The following is a 22,842-nucleotide window of genomic DNA, read 5'->3' as shown; positions in this document are numbered from 1 at the left end:
AGGTAGAGATAGTTTGATAAAGCATAGGCTAAGAAAGATGATAAAGTTAGGGTTTTATTTGAAATAATAAGTTTGAGGTATGGAATATGTTCATAGTCATGAACAAGGTAAGTTGCTTCCAGGCTGGAGATTAGATGAAACAGTTTTAGTGGTCCTGTATTATTTTCAGTATTAAATGGAAAAGCTGACAGAATAAGTGAGTGACTAGAGGCAGGAATAAGAATAACAGGCATGTATTATATAAAGGATGCTTCGTTTTAAATACACATCAGCAGTGCAGAACTTTCTCCCTTACATTTGTTGCTTACTGAAATGAATTGGTACATGTGTGTATGTGTTCTCTTTTCATTAGAGTCCCAAGAATAGTCTGAAAGAAAGAATTTATCTAGAGGAAACCCCAGAGAAAAGTGAAGGAATTCAGGACACTGTGAGTATGACATCTGTGCAATGTGTGTTGTCTTTGCTTTTTGTTTCTCAGTTTGCGTGTTTGGGGAGTGAGACAGCATGAGCACCTGCTGGCAAGTACATCATAGCTGAGCAGCTAGGAAGGTCTCATTCAGGTGCTGTTCCAGGAGGGAGTTGTGAAAGATTGGAATAAGTAGGAAAGAAGTTCATAGCATTATTAGTGTGTTGTTATGACATAATATATTATAAAATTTACTATTAACTATTTTTAAAATATAAAAACAAGTATATTCATATTGTTTTGCAACTATCACCACTTTATGTCTCCAGAGTATTTTGTCTTCCTCAACTAAAATTTGGTGCCCATTGAATGTTCAATTCCTGTGTCTGCTGTCTTCAGCCCTGGCAGTCACCATACTTTCTGTTTTCGTGACCTGTTCATGGGAACAGAATCGCATCATATTTTTTATTTTGTGATTGACTTATATCAAGTAGCATGAAGACTTCAAGTTTGTCCTTGTTGGAGCATGTGCCAGAATTGTCTTCTCTTTTAGGACTGAATAATACTCTTCTCCTGTATCCTCTCTGCATATATTAAGCAGAATGTAATATATAGACGTAAGGAATTTAAACCCCTCCCATGTGTGTGCTCACTCATGTACCTTTGTGATACTTCCAGCCCTTTTGGGTATCTACTTAGACGTGCAATTGCTGGATTTTCAAACTCTTTAATAAGATTAAAAATACTCATTTGTATTGTGTATGTGTATGATGTCGTATCAGTATATCCTTCCACCTTTCCACGCTCAAGTTCTAGGCTGTGTGTCAAATGTATTTACTTTCTGAGTTCCCAGTGGCCCTGGATTTTACATACTCACAACTGGATGCTTTGGCATTATGATTTTATTTGATATTTTAAATGTTTCGGTGTTTTGCTTGCATGTATTTCTGTGAACATATGTGCAGTGCCTGCAAATGGCCAGAAGAGGGCGTAAGAACCCCCTAGAGGTGGTGGTTGTAGGCCACCATGTGGATACAAAACCTCAACCCAAATCCTCTGCAAGAACAGAAAGTACTCATTAACTGCTGAGTCATCTTTCCAGCCCTATGACTTTAGTTTTTAATAAATGTACTTGAAGTTTTATTGTAAAAGACTTAACAGAATTTCGTGATATTATTAGCAACATGTTCTGAGTAGTCAAGAGACATCAGTTAAGTTACAAAATGAAAATTTGACCATTGTTGAAAATAAATGTCTATTGTTTCACTTAGTTTTTAAAATTTTTAAATTTGAGGTTAGAGAAAATAAAAGCAGTTTTTAAGTAGAGATTGAGTAGGGATTGGACCCTTCCCTAGAATGACCAAGGCCCTGTATTTTATTCCTAGTATCACAAAAAAGAAAAAAGATGCCGGGCGGTGGTGGCGCACGCCTTTAATCCCAGCACTTGGGAGGCAGAGGCAGGCGGATCTCTGTGAGTTTGAGACCAGCCTGGTCTACAAGAGCTAGTTCCAGGACAGGCTCCAAAACCACAGAGAAACCCTGTCTCAAAAAACCAAAAAAAAAAGATGTAACCCAGTTTCAAGTCTATTCATTAAAAGGTATAAGCATGTGTGAATGAAAAATGTTAGGACTCGCTGGGCAGTGGGGGCACACGCTTTTAATCCCAGCACTCGGAAAGGAATAGAGACAGGCGGAACTTTGTGGGTTCAAGGCCAGACTGGTCTATGGAGCAAATTCCAGGACAGACTCCAAAGCTACAGAGAAACCCTGCCTCCAAAAAAACAAAACAAAACAAAACAAAAAACCCAAAATGTTACAAACCAAAGTTGTGTAGTGAGCACAGATGGTTTATTAGTCCTAGGGAATGTTGACCCCTCCTCCCCGTTTTGCTGTCCCAAAAGCAGCCAGTGCTCTTGTGGACATTTGACTTTGAACATCTGAGAACAGATACTTTGAAAATAAAGCACTTCAAAGAAGATAATAAAATGGACCTTACTGATGAAGTGACCCGTGTGCTTGTCTGTTTTACATTGTGTCTTACTCAGAGGTGTCAGCCCACCAGACCCAGTGAGCCTCTTCTTTCCAGTAGTTTGGTTGTATTCTTTCTTTGCCTTTGATCATAAGATCATTTTTTTCTGTTGCTCTTCCCTGATGTTACCAGGACACACAATCGCTCGTCGGCAGTCCCTCCACCCGTGGAGCACCTCATATTATTGGAGCAGAGGATGATGACTTTGGTACTGAACATGAGCAGGTAATGTCTCTTGCGATAAAATGCTAAATTATCAACTTTCTAAGATATCTGATTTGGTAAACATTCTTTGGAAGTTGAAATAAAACTTGTTAATGATGTAAGCCTAAATCTTAAAAACAAATGACTTGGATTAGTTGCTTATTTTAGTTTTGAATAGTAGAAATCACCTCTGCAGACTGCAGAGGTCGTTTTATGAGTACTTGAATATTTAATTTTATTTTGGGGGTGGGATGTAACTGAATATGATACCTAAAAATAAACTTTACAAATTCCAGTTATTCATTGATGGAAGGAATATGATTAGCCTAATTCTTGTCCTTTTACCCTGTGGTCTTGCTAAATTCAGTGGATATTTTTAGGAAGTTTTTATATTAGGAAGATTTTTGAGGCAGTGTCTCCTTAGCCCAGGCTGTCCTGAAACGCTCAGTGTAGCTGAGGATGGCTTTGAGCCCCTCATCTGTGTTTCTTCATCTCCAAGTGCTGGGATTCCTGGTGTGTACTACCATTCCTACTCTTTAGTAGTTTTTTCAAGGAAGTTTTTGGAGCCCCTAAGAGGTAAGAGAACCACGAGTTTGAATCTAACCTGTACTGACTACATTATGAGATCCTGTCTCAGTTTATTTTAATAAACAAAAAACAAAAAATACTTTCATAATCTTTATATAACATTCACACTGTTTCTTAGAGATGTGGCTTTGTTTCCTTCAATCACTTTCTGTATCTCTTGTTTCTCGTCCTTGCCTTATTGTGTGGCTGGTCTTCTGTAGGAGGCTAGTCATTTTGGAGGCGTCCTTGCCTTAGAAAGCCCTCTTAGGCTGAAAATGCTCAGTCCTTTATGCTTAAGCATGTGACTGACAGGTGTTTTTGTAGATGTTCCTGATTAGGCTACGAGGCATAAGTTGAAGAATAGTCCTAGCTTAACGAGAGTTTTCTTCTTTCTTTCCTTCTTTAAATCTTGACTGGATGTTGAATTGTGTTGAATGACTTAGGATGACTTATTTTTATTGTTTTTTTTTTTCTGATTTACTGTCTTAATAAGACAGATTGTGCTGATTAGTATTAGAGTATTGAACTGGCCTTGCATTACTAGAATGACCCCCAACCAGTCATGGCATATTATCACCTTTTAATTTTATTTAGGATTTATTTAGTGTTGTGTATGCATGTGGAAATGTGTATTCACACGTGTACATATGACACACCACACAAATATAGGTCAGAGAAATCTTTTGGGGGTTGGTTTTCTCCTCACACTGTTTTGAGGCAGTCTCTCTGCTTCTGCCACTGTGCTGCCTGTGCAGTTTCTGGCCCATTCTTCACCTTCTACCTCCTCCTATCTGGCTGTAGGAGTGCTGGAATTATAGATGAGTGCCACCAACATCTGGAAAGTTTTAATTTTCAATTTGCTTATTTTTATCTTATGTGTATGAATGTTTGACCTGCTTATGTGTTTGTGTACTTTATGTGTGCCTAGTGCCTGTGGAGGCTGGAAGAAGGCTCCAGAACCTTTGAACTGGAGTTAGTAGACTGTAATGAGTCACCATGTGTCTGCAAGAGCAGCCAGTGCTCCTAACTGCTGAGTCATCTCTCTAGCTCCCCTGTCTGAATTTTTATTTAAAAACAAACAAAAAACAAGCCCATAAGCACAAGTCCAGCACTCGGGAGACAGAGGCAGGAGAACTCTTAGTTTGTTAGTTTGGGCAGCTTTGTGAGTTCAGGCCAGCCAAGGGTACATAGCAAGAACAAAACCAGAACAAGACAGGTTGACAGGTTAAAAAACAAACAAACAAAAACAAAAAACAACTCAGGAAAAAATGAAGAGAGACAGAAACAAACAGGAAGGGACCCGTGCCAAAACAGACCCTTCAGAGGTACTCTGCAGTGACCTCTGTCCTCCACCAAGGCCACCTCTTCAAATTCCCACCACTTCCAAGTGTATCTCCAGGTGGGCACTCAGCCCTCAACACATGAGCCTGTGGGGGACATTCTAGGCCGAAACTGAGCAGGAGGTCAAGAGAAGTTCTGATGGTGTGTGCAGCTGATCTTACAGTACAGCTTTTAATTATCAAGAGTTACTGACGTACAACCGTTTCTTCTTCTAGATCAATGGGCAGTGCAGCTGTTTCCAGAGCATTGAACTGCTGAAATCACGCCCTGCTCACTTGGCTGTTTTCTTGCACCATGTAGTTTCACAGTTTGACCCTGCAACATTGGTAATATACTTTATAGTTCACGTGATTCAGGTTCTGCATAGCGATTCATGTGCTGGAGAACTTTTCATCTGTAAAATGAATAGACAGACTTGTTTTCTAAACATATAAGGATAGGCATGCAGAACACTTCAAATGTTATTAATTAAATTACTACCCTTTGTGGTTTTTTTCACTGTGTCTTTTTCCATTTCTTTCTCCATGACAGCTCTGTTATCTCTATTCAGACCTGTATAAGCAGACCAACTCCAAGGAGACTCGGCGTGTCTTCCTTGAGTTTCATCAGTTCTTCCTGGACCGATCTGCAGTAAGTTAACAAGTTAATGCTAGAATCTTTCCTTCAGTGCATTCATTGTCTTAGTGACCCTGATTCGTGTCCCCTAACCATCCTGTTGAAGTGTATCATGCTTTTCAGCATCCATATTATTATCTCAGTTCTTGATTATGCTTGGCTGGCTTAAAAGTAATTTCTAAATTAGTTTTGGATATATGAATTCTTACAATTGATTTTAGGGAATATATGTGTATATGTGTGTGTATGTATATATTATACGTGTGTATGTATACACATATATGTACATATATACACACATGTATATTTGGAAATTTATATGTGTATGATTAGAATGGGGGCAAAAAAGATAATATAAATGATACACATATGTATTAGAACCCAAAGGATAATGCTTGAATAATTGAATTCTGAGTGACCTCCTTGAACATTAGAGATACAAATTTAACTAAAAAGTGGTGGAAAAGGTCACACACTGAACTCATTGATAACAGCACTTTGTTTTATCAGTAGCAATGCAAGGGAAGTGGCTCAGTGATTAAAGGGCTTGGTACAAAGTCATGAAGACCCGAGTTTGATCCCCACATCCACATGCAAAGGCAGAGAGACAGGGAGATCCTGGGGCCTTGCTGGCCATCTAGCCAAGCCTTTGAGCTCCAGCTTTGGTGAGAGATTCTGTCACAAACAGTAAGGTAGAGAATATTTGGCCTCCACTCATGTGCTTTTGTATGCATAGTACATGTGTGGTGCACATGCATAAACACACACACAATGCTAGTAAGGTTGTTTATTTTATAAGTCTTTTATTTTTAAGCTGAATTTTATCTTAGCATTACTAAGTAAGGGTAAATAATAGCTCATAGTACTTCTTTGGATGTTATTTTTGCACAGGGTTACAGGTCAATCATGAATTCAGTATGTCACTGAAGATGACCTTAAACATACTCTCTTGCCCTTATCCCTTCACTTTTTTTTTTAATTTGGTTGATCTTCAAAAAAAAAAAAATATGTTTCCTTTGTGTATGTGTGTCCCCATATATCTGCGTGAACATGTGGAGGCCGGAGATCAACATCAGGTGTCCTTCTCTACTGCTTTCACCTTATTTTGCTATAATTAAATTTATTTATTGGTTTGTTGGTGTTTGTGGGTACACTTGTGCTAAGATGTGAACAGGGAGGTCAGAGGGCGGTCTGCAGGAGTCCTTTCTTCCACAGTGTGCATCCCAGGGATTAAATTCAGGTTTAGGCTTGGTTGAGTGCCTTACTGTGTAGCAGTATCCCTGGCTCATCACCTTTTTTTTTTTTTTAATTTATTTATTATGTATACAATATTCTGTCTGTGTGTATGTCTGCAGGCCAGAAGAGGGCACCAGACCCCAATTACAGATGGTTGTGAGCCACCATGTGGTTGCTGGGAATTAAACTCAGGACCTTTGGAAGAGCAGGCAATGCTCTTAACCGCTGAGCCACCTCTCCAGCCCATCACCTTATTTTTTGAGAGCACATTTCTCACTGAATCTCAGTTCAGTGCAATTAACTAGAGATTAACTGAGATTAGATTAACTGACCAGTGTGTTCCAGGGATCCTCCTGTGTCTTCCTCCTCATAGCTAGATTGTAGTCACACACCCCATGCCATCTTTCCAGTCATCCCTCCCCTCCCGTTACTTACCCCCGTTATTTTTGCACAGGGTTACAGGCCCTTCATGAATTTAGTATGTCACTGAAGATGACCTTACACGTACTCTCTTGCCTCTATTTCCCAGCTGCAGGGATTAAAGCATGTGCTGCCATATCTGGTTTTATGAGATGCTGAGATGACACCCATGGCTTTCTGAGTGCTAGGCAAGCACTCTGCCATGATTCCAGCCCTCGTCCTTACATTTGATCTTCTTTAGATGACTGCTTCAGACTCTCTGATCTCCATCACTTCCTCTCCTAGGATTTTCTCACCTGAAGACTTTGCTTTTTATTTACATGTATATTTGTTGTCTGTGTGGGTATGTGCCAACTGTGTGCCAATGACTGGATTCCAGAAGAGAGGGTCAGGCCCTTAGCTGAACTCTGGTCCTCTGTAAGATCAGCAAGTGCTCTTAAACCACCAAGCCATCCTTCCAGCCCAGCCCTGACCTTGCTGTTTTCCTGGAAAGTGTGTAAAACAGTGGTTCTCAACATTCCTAATGCTGTGACCCTTTTAACATGGTTCCTCCTCTTGTGGTGACCCTCAACTGTAAAATTACTTTCATTGCTACTTCATAACTGTCATTTTGATACTGTTATGAATCATAATGTAAATATCTGATATGTAACCCCTGTGAAAGGGTTGTTCCGCCGCCCTCCCTCCACAGGTTGAGAACCGCTGGTATAGTGTGGAGAGAAAGAAATAAGTGGATATAGTGGCTACTTCCATCATACTGTATATCTGCCAGTCTGCCCGTTTGCTCTCATGATTCGTGTTAGCATCAAAGAATAAGAAAAATCCATATTAACTGCTGATTCTTCTTTTATGTTACAAATCATAATTATTTCATCCATATATATGAGTTTTTATTTTATTTGTGTTGCTGGGAATTAAATATTTGATTTGATATTGCCAAAAAAGGCTCTATTAAGGAGCTATATCACCATCCCACGTGTCCTTTTTGCTCTCGTGCTAAAAATGCTTTTTTTTTTTTACTGTTTTTCACATCTTTTCTTTTTCTTTTTTCTTGAAACAGGGTCTCATGATAGTCCACACAGGCCTTGGGCTTCTAGATTCTCCCATCTGATTCCCAAATGTTGGGATTACAGATATTCATGAACATGTCTTGCCATATCACTTTTCTTAACATGAACATAAGGGGCCAAAGAGCCCACTCAGTGGGTTAAGTGCTTGTTGTAAAAGTATAAGTACCTGAATTAGATGTTTGCACCCACATAAAAAGCCGTGCATGGCTGTGCATACTTGTGATCCCAGTGCTAGGAGGGAAGAGGTGGAGACAAGGGTCCCAGGGGCTCTCCAGCCACGCAGTCCAATGGAATCAGCAAGAACCAGGCTCAGTGATGAGCCCTATCTCAAAAGAGAGTAATAGGGAGACTAACATCGGCCTTCACAGAGTCATGCCTGGGCAAGCAGACCCACCCACATGTGCACACACTGCCTAGACACACAAAGTAGATAATGTAAGCATCTCTTAATACTTTATACTGACTTATTTTCAAATTTAAACTTCAGATCTTTACAGGAATTGTTTAAACTTAGGAAGTATATGACTTTAATAGGTGTTTAGTACAAAATAAGTATAAGAACTAAGTTACTTCCTCTGAATACAAAATAATAAGATTTTCTTTCAAACCGTTGGGTGAAAAACATGGTAGTCTGACAGTGTGACCAAAGTCTGCATGCTTTTTACTGGGAGAGTCCCTGCATGGAAAGAAATTAATTCAGAGATGGTGGCCTTGATTCTACAGCAGGAACTACAAATGGTTACTAGAGATTTTAACTTAAAAACTCAATGCGACATCCAGTACTCCCTCATTGAGATTTCTAAACATTCACCTAAGAAAATTATGAGACTGGCATGATCTTTTGGATAATATTGAGATTCAGAAATGAAAATCATGCTTACATATGAGTTAGTTTTTCCTGTGTAATATACACATAGTTCAGGTTTTATTTGTATTTTTCAAGTAGTGTATAACTGATTATATTGACCAGTGTTTCTAGTAAGCCAATGTCAGATATTTATTTGGAGTAATATGGAAGCGTTTGTTCTGCTGTGTAGTAAAATGACTATAGCTATTTCCTTTGTAGCAGAACACTGGGAAAGAGTTTGTTTCTGTGTTAATTAATAGACTAGTCCAGGACTATGACACTTTGCTGCATGAGGCTGGATTATGAAACACACCGTCAGAAACTTAGACACATTCTTCTGCACACCATGGAAGTCTGGGTGCTGTTTTAACTTTCCTTTGCATTCTGTTTCAGCATCTGAAAGTTCCTGTTCCCGAGGAAATCTCACTGGATCTAGGTAGGTTTGGAGCACTCACATCAAGATGATTAACATCTCCATAGAAATGTAACTTGCTTCTGTTCCGACATTATATTTGTTAGTCTGTTTAGACAGAGTAAATCAGAAAGAGAGTCTACTACATTGAAAAGATGAACTCTGAATTCTGACAGGAAGTATGTTAACTGACTAAGTAACTTATCTGGTGTGTTAAGTTCTGTGTAGGATCAGATCTCATAGCGTTTAGATCAAATCATTCCTTTTCTTTGTGCAGAAAAGAGAAGACCCGAGCTTATTCCTGAGGACCTTCATCGGCACTACATTCAAACTATGCAGGAGAGAGTACACCCTGAAGTTCAGAGGCATTTAGAGGATTTCCGGTAAGTTTGTGTTAAATAAAACTTGACAACTCCAGCACTCGGGAGGCAGAGACAGGAGGATCTCTGTGAGTTCAAGGCCAGCCTGGTCTATAGAGAGAGTTCCAGGACAGCCAGGACTACATAGAGAAACCCTGTCTCAAAAAACCATAACAAACAAAAACAATCAGTATTTTTTTTTATTTTAAATAGGAAAAAGTTATATAAAATACTACACTCATTACTAGGTAAACTATATGGTCTTATCCCTGTTATTAAACAAAATAGGCACCTGAAATCAAGGGATGGATGAGAGCTAAGAGTCCATAGTCTCCATTCGTGCCCTTTCAGGAGTCAAGTTCAATGCTGTATCTGTGCTGTGTTCCTTCAAGAAATGTGTCTTTAGCTTTGACCACCGCTAGAACCCCATCTGACTGGGTCTCAAGGAAACATGACATTCTACCCGTCCTAGAAACTTGTAGCTAGGACTGTCTAGACAGCTAGAACGACATGTTTTGTTCTCTGCTAGCTGAGATTTTCCCCCAACCCTTTTAGACAGAAACGTAGCATGGGACTGACCTTGGCGGAGAGTGAGCTGACTAAGCTTGATGCGGAGAGAGACAAGGACCGGGTTACTCTGGAGAAGGAGCGAGCATGTGCGGAACAGATCGTTACCAAAATTGAAGAAGTATTGTAAGTGAGAGAACTGTGTGCGGAAATGCTGGTTTTGCTTTGAGCAGATCTCACTGGCAGGTTGTACATGTAGAGCTATTTGTCATAACACTTGGAGACAGGATTTTTTTCTTGGTAATTTAACGTTCTGGCCTTCTTTCTTTGGAGTGTTGGCTAATGCATAACACCAAACTTGTAATCCTTGATCAAAGTCAGGTGAACACTTTCACTGCTAAATTCACAGGCTTTGAAAATACTTGTTGCTGTAAAGCATATTAAACTACAACACAGCTGTGAAATCTTGTGGGTTCTTTGGGGATTAGAGTTCTTTCGAGATTTTATTCTAGATGTAGCTGGGACCCAAATCATTTAGTTCTTTTCTATTGTTTCGGGTCTTTGATTAAATGTGTTTCTCTGCTTTTTGTTTTTTGTTTTGTTTTGGTCTGGTCTGGTTTGGTTTTTTTTGTTTGTTTGTTTTTTTGATGGTACCGAACCTTGTACCATACTAGGTAAGCACTCTGCCCCTGGGTTGTAGATCATCTTTAGATGTATATATTTCATCTTAAAATATTTTTATTTTTAGGATGACTGCTCAGCCTGTGGAAGAAGAAAGGAGGTAATAGAATCTTACCCCACTAGATCTATTTTCTATCTACCTTAACCGACAATTTCTTTTAACTTCTGTAGGTTGTCAGCTCCCTCTGGTGGCTTGTATTTTGTTTGACTAGTACTCCAGTGTCATGGATAGAATCAGTTTCTGTGCGCATATCTTTAGTTTCTGCCTTAATTAATTTCCAGCAATGGAGCTCTAGAAATCATTTGATCTTTTTTTCTGACCGTTCTTCCCACATCAGAACTCTTATTTTACTTGATCATTTCTCCTCCAGTTCCACAATGCAGTATGTGATTCTCATGTACATGAAGCATTTGGGAGTAAAAGTGAAAGAACCTCGAAACTTGGAGCACAAGCGGGGTCGAATTGGATTCCTTCCAAAGATCAAGGTAAGGCTGGGAAGATGATAGAGTGCTACTTCTTCACTTTTGGTTACAGTGTTTACAAACTAGCATATTAACACTAAGTAATAGGTCTAACTTGTTCTCTAAATAGACATCTAGTGAGAAATCTTGTGAAACACATATATAAGCTTATTATCGTTAGATAATGTGAAAAGAGTTCATATGCCTGCCATCGACAGCACAGTGCGTTGTGCCTCAGGGTGCCTGTCTCAGTTCATAATATTTTGGTTTTATTTAATGTTTGTTAAATTGTAAAGACCTATGAAGGCCAGCATGTTCTTCATTAGTATGTCTGCAGTTTTTAGCACGATGTCTTCAAATATTATGAAAGTGATGAGTGGATGGACAAATGTTTGTTAAACAGTCTCCGACAAATATGTAAATTTTTGTCAACAAGCTTCTGGTAAAATTATCCTCTTTTTTTTCTTTTTTCTAAAAGTATTGTTTCTGTTGAAAAGTTTTGAAAGCTGGGCATGGTAGTTAGAATCTGTACTACCAGTATTTGGGAGGTATAAGCAAGAGGATCCAGCCCAGACTACATCAGATGCTGTCTCAAACCAAAAGATGCAAAAATAAAAAACAAGTCATCTTGAGTGTGAGGTTCACATATGACTTGCCAAGGTCCAGCGGTGCTTATTAGTTGTATTTCACCGGTTCCTGTCAGCTAACCATCAGAATCACATTACTGTATTTGAAAGCAACAACAACAAAACTTACTGTTTGGTGTCTCTTATCTAATTGTACTTCAAATTTAGCAAAGCATGAAGAAAGATAGAGAGGGCGAAGACAAAGGGAAGCGAAGAGGATTCCCCAGCATTTTGGGACCCCCAAGGAGACCAAGCCGCCATGACAACAGTGCAAGTATGTTGACACTTGAAACATTGTTCCTGCTGCCTTTACTCACAAGTTCATTTGGCCAGGATGCATTGCAGGAGGTGGTTGCTCTGGAGATAACGTTGCTGATGCTCCACTGTGCCTTGCTTCCCTTCAGTGCTATTCCTAAAATAAGTTCCCCTGTGTTGCTGTATTAATTGTTGTAAGCATCTTCATCAGTGACAGTGTGCCATTCACGACTGTCAAGACTTACTCTCTGATTCTGGTTTTATGCATATGTTTTTACGTTATGTTGGTTAAATTTGAGGGGGAAAAAAGTTTTGGGCCAGGGAGCTAGGGAGCTAGTTCTGTAGACCCAATGTTGAAGGTAAAAAAATAAATTAAAAAAAAAAAAGGCTTAATGTGGTGGCTTATATCTGTAATACCACCACTGGGGAGCCAGAGAAAAATGGATTCCTGGCCTGCTAGCCTGGCCTGTTTACTGAGTTTGTCTCAGAAAGGAGCGTGGACCTTGACTGAAGAATGGAAATGACACCTAGAGTTGTCATCTGGCCTCTACACATTCAGACTTGCACACACATGTCCACCTGCACACGTGGACATGGGGACACACACACACCTCCACCGTAACTCATTTAATCTCTTTGTATTTACTGTTACTCACTCTTTGCACTTTTATAGTTTCTGCCTGTCCACTGTGTTTTTTCTGATATCCTGTCACTCCTGTCCTCAGAGAGAGAGAGACAGAGAGAGACGAGGCCAGTAGACAGCACTGCAGCAGAGGTAGAAGCGTGGTATTGTGGGGAGGTAGCCAGTCCGTGCTGTACATTTGGAGATCCTGGCATGCAGGGATGACAGTGTGGCTGAGGAACAGTGATGCCACATCTCCAGACCATGAGTCCTCATGCAAAATGCCAGGAGCACAGATGGGGAAGTTGTGGCAGGTAGAGGAAGTCTTCAGAGAGAGGGAGAGGAGAGGGAGGATTTCACAGTTGCTGACCTGACTTCATGCCAGAGACAGATGGATCTGTGGCCTGCTAACTTGTTCTACTTTCTGGGTTTGTCTCAGAAAGGAGCGTGGACCTTGACTGAAGGATGCCAAAAGAGTTTTGGGGATGAACTTAAATTTGGGGTTTACAAAGCATGTGAGAATGTGTAAAGTAGCAGAAGGCACCCGAGTGTCTATAGTTTCTGAAAGTACTTGGTGTGAACAAGAATAGTGAGCAGGATGGTCTTTGACACCTTATTATGGTGACATTGTGAAGTAGAGGGAAGCCTTCACTACCGCTACTCTCCACCTCCCTCCTTTTATCCCCTTTCTTCCCCTGCTCCGCCCCTCTTAGTTTTTCTTCTTCCTTTACCCCTTTATCTTTCTTTCATCTCCCCATCTTTCCATGTCTCACTCTGTCTGTCCCTTGCTGTGTGTAGTAATTGCAGACCCTTTTTCAGATATTTTCATCCGCCCTTTCTCTCATCTCTAAGCTGATTCACTGGTGACACAGTTTTTGTTTAGTTGGCAGGGCCATGGAGATACAGAAACTACGCCACCCGAAACACTTATCTGCACCCTCATCTGTGAGTCCTGAGCCTCAGGACCCTGCCAAGTTGCGCCAGAGTGGATTAGCCAATGAAGGAATAGACACTGGGTACCTGCCTGCCAGTGCCATACCCTCTGCCACTTCAGGAGCTGCTCTTTCCCAAGAGGGAGGGAAAGAGCATGATGCAGGTGAGTCTTGCTGTAGTTCAGCCTAATTTGGGGTCAAGATTTGGATGCAAGCACACTGAGCAAACACTGGAGAGACAGAGTATTTTAATTGAAACTGAATCCCAGTTTACTTTGATTTAAATAATTTAGTGTCTGCGAAGAACATATGCTGAATGATAGTTTGTAGTTTGAAAATGAAAACAACAAAATGACTTTCACTGAACTCTTGAGATATTAGTTTTGTCCTGGGGCTGGCAAACATTAATGATGCACAGATGCATGGCATTTGAAGCTTATAAGTTGCACACAGAAAGTCACAAAATTAAAAATTCACATTGGAGACCCTGGTGTGGTAGTACACCTAGAGTCTTATTCCTCAGGAGTCAGAAGCAGAAGGATCACAAGTTCGAGGCCAGTCAAGGATACATAGTAAGACCCTGTTCATAAACAAAAACCAGCCACCGTTGTGTGTCAACTAATGAGGAGGACATCTTGAAGGCTTGTAAGAGTTAGAAATGAGGATGGTGTCGCATTACACTGCTCCTTGTAACAGTGAATGATGGAATAGAAAAGAATAGGGCTTTCAGCTTTCTGCAAGAAAATGTCTTTTACTTGGAGTTGTGTATCCTAAATTATCTGCTGAGTAGGAAGAATGGATAAAGACATTTTCAGATGTGTAATAATCTAAAGTTTACCTAAAATTCCTCAGTCCTTGAACATTGTTTGAGGCTATACTTCTGCAAGGTGAGAGAAAAAGCAGAAGTAAGTCGTGGGATAAGGGAGACAGCAACAGAAGGCGGTGTGACAGGTCACAGACCAGGGAACCATGGCTCCAGATTAGAGATCAACATCGCAAGCCAGGAATGGGAAGGAGACGAGAGGGGGAGCGGGAAGATGGTTTAGTCAGTCAGGTGCCTGTTGTGCTGTTGTGAGAGCATGAGGACAGGGTCAGGGTCTTCGGCAGCCACATAGAAGCTGCATGTAGCAAGACACATCTCTAGTGTGTCCAGGGCGGGGGTGCAGACAGATGAATCCTTAAAGCTCACTAGCTAGCCAGTCTAGCTACTAGGTAATTTCTTAGTTCATTGAGAGATCCTCTCTCAAAAATAGAAGATGGAGAACTATCAAGGAAGATGCGCTGTATTGTTCTGTAGTCTACACATAGGGACACACACTCACATATACACACAAAAAGTGAAAGAGGGTTTTTAAGCAGTTGGTAGTATGAGGTAGCAGAAGGAGAAAAAAATTGAGACTTGATAAGATTATATTACTTTGCCAATCAGAAAAGATTTAGGAGTGCAAGGAAAAACAATTGTTCAGGAAAGTAAGTCATACTTGAACATGAAGAAAACTGGATGTGTTGGCACACGGGTCTACTCCTAAACTTGGGACATGGGTTGCAAGTTGCAGGCAAGTTTGGGCTACATAGTGAGACCCTGTCTCTTTAACAAAATGAGGGCTGGTAAGATGGCTCAGCAGGTAAGGCGCTTGCCATCAAGCCTGGCAACCCGAGCTAGATCGCTAGACCCCAAGTGGTTGAGTGAGAGCAGAAGCTTCTGCAAGTTGTCTTCTGACTTGCACACACATGCACAAAATAAATAAATGTTTTTAATTAAAAAAGGAAACAAGACAAGTGTCCTGATCATGAAGCAGCTGATGGAGTGTGAGATTTGGTATACTAAGCACTGTTTTACGTGGCCACGGAGTTGCATAATTGGGGGCAATAAGAAAGAAACTGTTCAAATCAGCACACTTCTTAACCTGACAGGAACAGTATGCATGTATGCTGTAGGTTGTATTTGATAATAGATGTATGGTCATAGCAATGCAAACATATTTGATTGGTTTTCAGACACTTAGAATCATTCTACTAGGCAAAGTATAGAATAGATATTGCATTGTGAGCACAGATCAGAGATGTAAGAATACGAGAAGGAAATATATGGATACTAAATCCCTAGCCTGACAAACAAGAGAGTTAACATTCTACTGGATGAAATAAAATGGATCCATATTTGAATTTGTTACTAATTGGCTTCTGATAATTTCTGTAATGTCTCATAACCCAATTAGTAATACTATATCTATCAGATATTGGGAGTGGCAGAAAGGGAACGCAGAAATATGAGAAGAATCCCTACAGAAAGAGATACTATGTACATATAGATGATAAATCAAGAGAAAGTGTTATTTGTAATTGGTCCACTCTAATGGTTGGTAATAAAAATGAGAAAAGTTAAGTGAGAGGAAGCTGCTCCTCATTACAGTTTCTTGCTGACATGGTGCCTTGTCTTGCCTTGATTTTTTTATAACTAATTTTTATAATTTCATTTATATATGCCTTGCATACTGACCACTCTTACTTCCTACCTCTCTCCCTCCCATCTACCCTTCCCACATCTCTCGTTATGTCTACTCATTTTGTTTTGTGACTCAAGCTTAATCAGGGTCACCTGCATGACCATGGCTTAGAGCTATCGTTGGGCCTGGGCAGCTCAGCAGAGGTTATACACCTAAAGACAATGATTGCACCTTTCCCAAAATCTACCAATAGGCAATAGTTCAGAAGTAAAGGGCGTGTGTGGAAATCAGGGAGCTTGCAGAAGTCAGGGTTCTTTTTCATTGTTGGTTACGAGAATACTTTATAAATGATTCTCTTTCCAGGCGTGGTGGCACACACGGCACACACCTTTACTCCCAGTGCTCAAAGGCAGAAGCTGGCAGATCTCTGAGAATTCAAAGCCAACCAAGGGCTGCATAGTGTTTCCAAAAAAAAAAAAAAAGTTTTGGGTCTAGAGAGAGAGCTCAAGGGTTAAGAGCACTTGAGTTTGATGCCCAGCAATCCACTGGTGGCTCACAATCATCTATAATAGGTCTGATGCTCTCTCTGGCATGCAGATTTATATGCAGAGCCCTCATACATAAAATATAAGTAAATAAAATTAGAAAATGTTTTCCCATTTATGTTTTAGTGCATTGGAGAATTTTATATATTGAATTTTTGATTCTATCTAGCCTATTTAAATAGAATGTGGCTATGAATTAAGTTGAACTTTTTCTGGGGATTGATTCATGAGGTTTTTTTTTTTTTGTCGTTATTGATGTTACTGTTTTATTTTAAATAGTTAGTGACTGGCGTTTGTCCTTTTAGGATCAAAACAAGTTGGAGAAGCACCGGTGCCTGGAGACTGCTTGGACAGCACACCTCGTGTCTCCAATACTGTTTTTGACTTCCCACCTCCTCTGTTAGATCAAGTGCAGGAGGAGGAATGTGAAGTAGAGAGGTAATTCCAGCGAGAGCTAGAGAGCTTTGTATATCGCTTGAACTATCACTTTTTATATCTGGCAGCACTTTCTGTCATATAATGTTTTGAAAGACGTCTGGTCGGTAGTAAATATTAAATCCTACTGAATCTTTTCTGTTATTTTGTGCTAAATAACTCCTGTATATGGGCAATTACTTATCCAACCATTGGGATTTAACCCAGTTTGGGGTACCCTGGATATGTCTTTCTTGATCTCCATTTTGTTCACCTGTGATTCTTAATCCTCTATTGTTTTAGGATGGCAGAACATGGAACCCCAAAACCCTTTAGAAAGTAAGTACATCTAACGTAGCTTTCATTGAAATAGAGTCTTTTCTCTCGAAGTCCTAGTCTTAAAAGGGAAGATGCACTCTACATAGTCTATGAGTATAAAGGGGGGTCGTAGTAACCAGGTCACGTGACGGAGTATGCACACAGGTACAAGCTGTGTGTAAGAGAGACTCAGTGCTGATCAGATGCAGAAATCCCCCTGGGGCTAGGTAACAGTTGAGCTGGTAAAATGTTTGCCCCACAAGTATGAGGACCTCAGTGCAGATGCCCAGTACCCGTGTAAAAAGCCAGGCATACAAGGCCACGTCAAAAAATAAAGTGAAGAACAGTCAAGGAAGACACCTAAAGCCAACCTCTGGCCTCCATATGCATATGCACACTTATCTATGTGCATCCATACACATATGAACATACACAGATTTGCAAGTCTTCCATTGTCCACTTGAAGCCCTCAAACAGAATTTGCCATCTATTTGTTTGTTTTCTTAGGTTTGACAGCATCGCCTTTGGAGAAAGTCAGAGTGAGGATGAGCAGTTTGAGAATGACCTGGAGATGGATCCTCCCAACTGGCAGCAGCTTGTTAGTAGAGAGGTGTTACTGGGACTGAAACCTTCCGAGATCAAAAGACAGGAAGTGATTAATGGTAAGTTTAATCATCTGTTGTTGGCCATATACACTGAGACTTCTAGAATGAAGCACATCTCCTAGCCTTTGAATTTGCTTTGTTTTCTATTGGCCTTTTGTCTTACATAAAAACAGAATTAAACTAGATGGGTTATTCTTGAGTCATTAAACATAAGCAGTACAAGTGCACTATTTGTATTTATAATCTAAAAGGAAAGGGTATTTAGCTTTCAGGATACTGAAGATCCATAGCATTATAGGTATGGAATTTGAAAAAAAAAAAACCAGTAGGACACTAGTTCTGAACTGCCTCGAGGTTGTATCGTAGGCATAGATTATCAAGAGTAAGCTATATTTAAGAGATTAGTTGAGCAATCTGCAGTGAGTAATGAGAGCAAAAGTCAGATTTAGATTGTCCAGGTGCAGTGCTCTTTAGTTCCTGTCGTAGTTTCATTTATATTGCTGTGACAAATACTCTTATGAAGACTGGCTTAGAATTCCAGGTCACAGCCATTACTAGAATCGAAGCAGGAACTCGGAGAAGCCGGTCACATCACATCTACAGTGGAGCATAGAGGATGACTGCTCCTGTGCCGTCTCACTTGTTCTCAACTAGCCTTCTCCTGCCCTATATGGTCCCAGATCCCCTACCTAGGGATAGTGTTGCCCGTGATGCATTGGGTTTTCCTATGTCTTTTAACAAGACAACCCCACCCCAGATACACTCACAGACCAACCTGTTACATTTACTCAATTGAGACTCTTTTCCCAGGTGATTCTAAGTTGTGGCAAGTTGGCATCACAGTTAACCTAACATGTACGTAACAAGTATGTGACATGTATGCTGTACCCTCTGCTATCTCTATGATTTGATTTTACTAAATATATTATTGTTGATGACATTGAGCAAGTTATAGTATGATTCCAGAAATGAGGTTTTATGGGTAAATATGGAAAACTAAATCCACTATTACTTCTGAAGAATGCTTAAGGCTGTATGTTATTAGAATTTATTATATTCTGGTGTGATAAAGTCATATTGTAAATGGATGATTTGGGGGTAACTTAATTAGCTTTTAAATATAAAATTGTTTTGCTGATACTGTAGGAAATTTTCATGGAATCAGTGTGATTTTTTTTTTTTAGAGGCTACCATCCTTTCTAAATGTTAAATAGTTTATTATATAATGTATTTATTGCTTAATAACAATGAAATATTATATTTAGTCTAAATAAAGCAACATTCTGTGCCTCCTTTTCTCCTTCCTGCCCAGAATTGTTTTACACTGAAAGAGCTCATGTCCGAACATTGAAGGTTCTTGACCAAGTATTCTATCAGCGTGTGTCCAGAGAAGGAATTCTATCTCCTTCAGAACTACGCAAGATTTTTTCAAACTTGGAAGATATTCTTCAACTTCATGGTAAGAGAAATTGACTTGTGATCATTGTGTCTATATTTCTAGTAAAGACTATGACTATGTAAAGGTACTTCAATAACACATGACAGATAGTTAAGTATAATTTTATGCATATCTGACATTGTATGTGAATATATCCTACAAAGAGGGATGATCAGATCTTTGATCTTAAGTCTTTTTCCCATAATCAACAAAGTATTAACATTGGGATTTTTTTGTCTAAAATTAGTATTTACAGTGAAAAACATGAGTAGTCATAATTACTTTTGAAAATGTCCTATTACAATATATATATATATATATCTATATATGTATATGTAGTTTTTAAATATATATCCTATGTAATAATATGCATATATTTTGTAAATAGTAAAACTAATATTAATCCCATGGTTGGATAATTTTCAGACACAGTTATAGCTTTGTTGCTTAGGAAACATTTTTTGTGTCTTGCCCCAGTTGAGTAACCTGTATCTGCGGGTAGTGGTAAGACACTCTTGTCTCTGCAAGTCACAGCTTCTCTATGACCCTTGATTTTCAGTCTTTTTTTGGTCAAAGGAATTATCAGTTGTTCACCAAAGCAATGCTTTTTGTGGGCGATTTTAGATTTCAGTGACATGCAGTGTATTGTTTACATCCAGGGTCTTTCTGAGCTCGGCTACAGAATGAGTTCTTGAGGGTAAATACGTACTTGAAGTAGCCACACTGTAGGCAATATGCTAGTTCCTAAAATATAGGGTTTAATGCTTTAAGACCCGTTTCCAGGAGGAACTTTTGGAATCTAGCTGTGTAAGGGCTGTGTGCATATTATGCTCTCAGAGATCGGAGCAGCTATGCTATTCTGAAAATTAAAATTTTAAAAAAGTTAATTACTTAGTACTACCAGTAGTTCTGACTAAAATAAACACGGACTTTCTTTTTTCTTTTCCCTCCCATAGTTGGGTTGAATGAGCAAATGAAAGCTGTCCGGAAGAGAAATGAGACCTCTGTTATTGATCATATTGGGGAAGATCTGCTTGTCTGGGTAAGGAAATTGAGAATTTCTTTTAATACTTTTACAGACACTTGATTGAATTTAGGGGTAAGTAATAAATGCTTCCAAACTGTAAACACATCCATTTTGCAGAGTTAATATGCAGATCTAAAAGGGGTCCAGAGCATTATTTCATTGGTTAGTTCATTCTAATCAACATGCAGTCAGGCTAAGTGCTTGATTTTGAATACACTGTTTTTTTTATGTTTTGTAGGCTAAAGAGTAATGTGTCTTACTAATTTAAGTGATCCAGAATTTGTATCATCTTCTGTTCAAATCTTAGACATGTACTGTACAGTATTAGGCAATTATAGATCATATGTGTCAGTAGTGAAAATTACTTAATTTTGTTTCCAATATAAGGAAAGAATCCAGAGGCTGTAGTAATTCTCAAATTCTGTCTATCTTTCCACCTGTCTATACAGACTTATTTTATAGAACATATTTGATTGTATGTGTGTGCATACATATGTGTCTCGTGCCCACAGAGGTAAAAAGAATGCATCAGATTCAGTCTGGATTCCTGGAACTGCAGTTATAGATAGTTAGGAACCACCACGTAGTTGCTGGGAAACAAACCCTGATCCTCTGCAAGAGCAGCAAGTGCTCTTAATCACTCAGTCATTTCTTCAGCCCCTGGCTGTCATTTACATGCAACAAAACTATGTATAGTTCTGGGGGACACTAGCTTCCGCTCTCACAGAACTAATCATGGAAAAACTGTGTAGTTCTGTTTTGTTTTAGACAGGGTCTCAGTAGTTAACCCTGGCTGGTCTAGAACCCAATGTTTTTGTTTTTGTTTTTGAAACAAGGCCTTATTATGTAGCCAAAGTTGATCTGCCTGCCTCTGTTCTCAAGTGCTGAGTATACCATATAATGCCTAGCTATTGATTTAAACTCTGTGTGTGTGTGTGTGTTTTGTTTGTTTGTTTGTTTGTTTCTTTTTCCTTCCTTGTGGTTTTTCAAGACAGGGTTTCTCTGTGTAACAGCTCTGGCTGTCTTGTCTCACTCTATAGACCAGACTGGCCTTGAACTCGAAGGCCCCAGCCTCCCGAATGCTGGGATTAATATCCTCCTTGATTCCAAATATTTCTTTTAAAACACACACAGAAAGGTGTCCTTTTGTTTTTGTTTTCCAGTGCTGAGACTAGAACCCAGGGCTTTACATATGTGAGGCAAGCAGTGTACCATCTCCAGTCCCAAGAGTGTATTTTTAACCAATATTGTACTAAAAAATGAAAGAAAAGCAGAATTTAACAAACCAGTCTGATTTATTATCTGTTGTATATCAAGGATGGACTTATTTTTATTTTATTTTATTACTTTAAAAAATACCAATCCAAATTCCCACTCCCTCCTCTCCTTCCACTCCCTCCACATACCCTCCCACCCCACCCCTTCCAATCCTAAGAGAAGGCAAGGCACCCTGCCCTGTGTAAAGTCCAAGGTCTTCCCTACTACATCTAGGTTGACCAAGGTATACATCCAAAGAGAATAGGATCCCAAGAAGCCTCAATGGTTGATTTAGGACAAAATAGTAATCATAAAAACTAAAAGTAAGAATAGCAGTAGGTCTTTAGATTTGTATTTAATATTCCCAGTTTTTGGTTTACCTACTTTTTGTGGTGCTTGACTTTGTGGCCAGGGCCTTGTACGTATACTAAGCTTGTGTGCCAGCTCTGAGCTATGCCTTGATCGCCTCTCTTTGTATCTTTAAAACTTACTCATCTCTTATAATTGTGGGGGAGGGCAGGCACGTGTCATAGTGCATATGTGGAGGTCAGTGAACAGCTCCTCTTGGGAGTTGACTCATTCCTTCCCAGTGAGTTCTGGAGGTCAAACTATGTGTCAGGCTTACATGTCAGGCACTTCACCCGCTGAGCCGTCTCGCCAGCCCCTCTCCTATTATTTTGTTTTGTTTTTAAATTTGAGAGTTTTCTATGTGAGTACTGTATTTACATTATTCCCATCTCCTTTGTCTTCCCCTACTTCCTCTCAAATTCATGATTCCTTTTATAATGATTTTGTTACATACACCCTCTCTTTCTTCCTCTCTCAGGAACACATACGCACGTGCACACACACTAACCTACTGAGCCCATTTAATGTTGCTCTTACATGTGTTTGGGATGAACATTTGGGATTGGATAAAGCTTTAAGAGTCTTACACATGGAGCAAACAGATTCTCCCTGTCTCAGTAGCCATTGATTGTCCATAGCTCTTCATCTAGGGTAGGGGCTTTATGACATTTTCCCTATCTGACTTGGCCTATCAACTGGTAGTGTCATTATATAGGTCTTGTTTAGATAATAATATTGTTGAGATTTTGTGGATACAGCATCCCTTTGTTGTCTAAAAGACTATGTTTAGTAGCAGGTGTCCTGATTCTCTTATAATCTGTTCCCCCACCTTTATTCTCTGACCCTTTGGTG

The 22,842-nt window shown here is 39.6% G+C and overlaps 1 protein-coding gene across 3 annotated transcripts in view; it reads left to right on the top strand.

Moving 5' to 3' along the window:
• Positions 1–22,842, top strand: part of Arhgef12 (Rho guanine nucleotide exchange factor 12) — a 133,127-nt gene that overhangs the window by 88,946 nt on the left and 21,339 nt on the right. For all 3 annotated transcript variants that reach the window (XM_057766453.1, XM_057766451.1, XM_057766452.1), the window contains 16 exons: positions 353–427; positions 2,568–2,660; positions 4,763–4,873; positions 5,079–5,177; positions 9,129–9,171; positions 9,425–9,530; positions 10,062–10,199; positions 10,762–10,794; positions 11,066–11,180; positions 11,951–12,056; positions 13,543–13,755; positions 16,889–17,021; positions 17,301–17,336; positions 17,823–17,977; positions 19,233–19,379; positions 20,315–20,400. In XM_057766453.1, the coding sequence (XP_057622436.1) occupies positions 353–427; positions 2,568–2,660; positions 4,763–4,873; positions 5,079–5,177; positions 9,129–9,171; positions 9,425–9,530; positions 10,062–10,199; positions 10,762–10,794; positions 11,066–11,180; positions 11,951–12,056; positions 13,543–13,755; positions 16,889–17,021; positions 17,301–17,336; positions 17,823–17,977; positions 19,233–19,379; positions 20,315–20,400 (1,689 nt within the window). The remainder of the gene's footprint in view (positions 1–352; positions 428–2,567; positions 2,661–4,762; positions 4,874–5,078; positions 5,178–9,128; positions 9,172–9,424; positions 9,531–10,061; positions 10,200–10,761; positions 10,795–11,065; positions 11,181–11,950; positions 12,057–13,542; positions 13,756–16,888; positions 17,022–17,300; positions 17,337–17,822; positions 17,978–19,232; positions 19,380–20,314; positions 20,401–22,842) is intronic.

The sequence above is a fragment of the Chionomys nivalis genome, chromosome 4, assembly GCF_950005125.1.
Source record: "Chionomys nivalis chromosome 4, mChiNiv1.1, whole genome shotgun sequence".
In the NCBI taxonomy this organism is placed as follows: Eukaryota; Metazoa; Chordata; class Mammalia; order Rodentia; family Cricetidae; genus Chionomys; species Chionomys nivalis.
The sequence above is the reverse complement of the archived record's forward strand: the minus strand, read 5'-3'. Positions and strand labels throughout refer to the sequence as shown.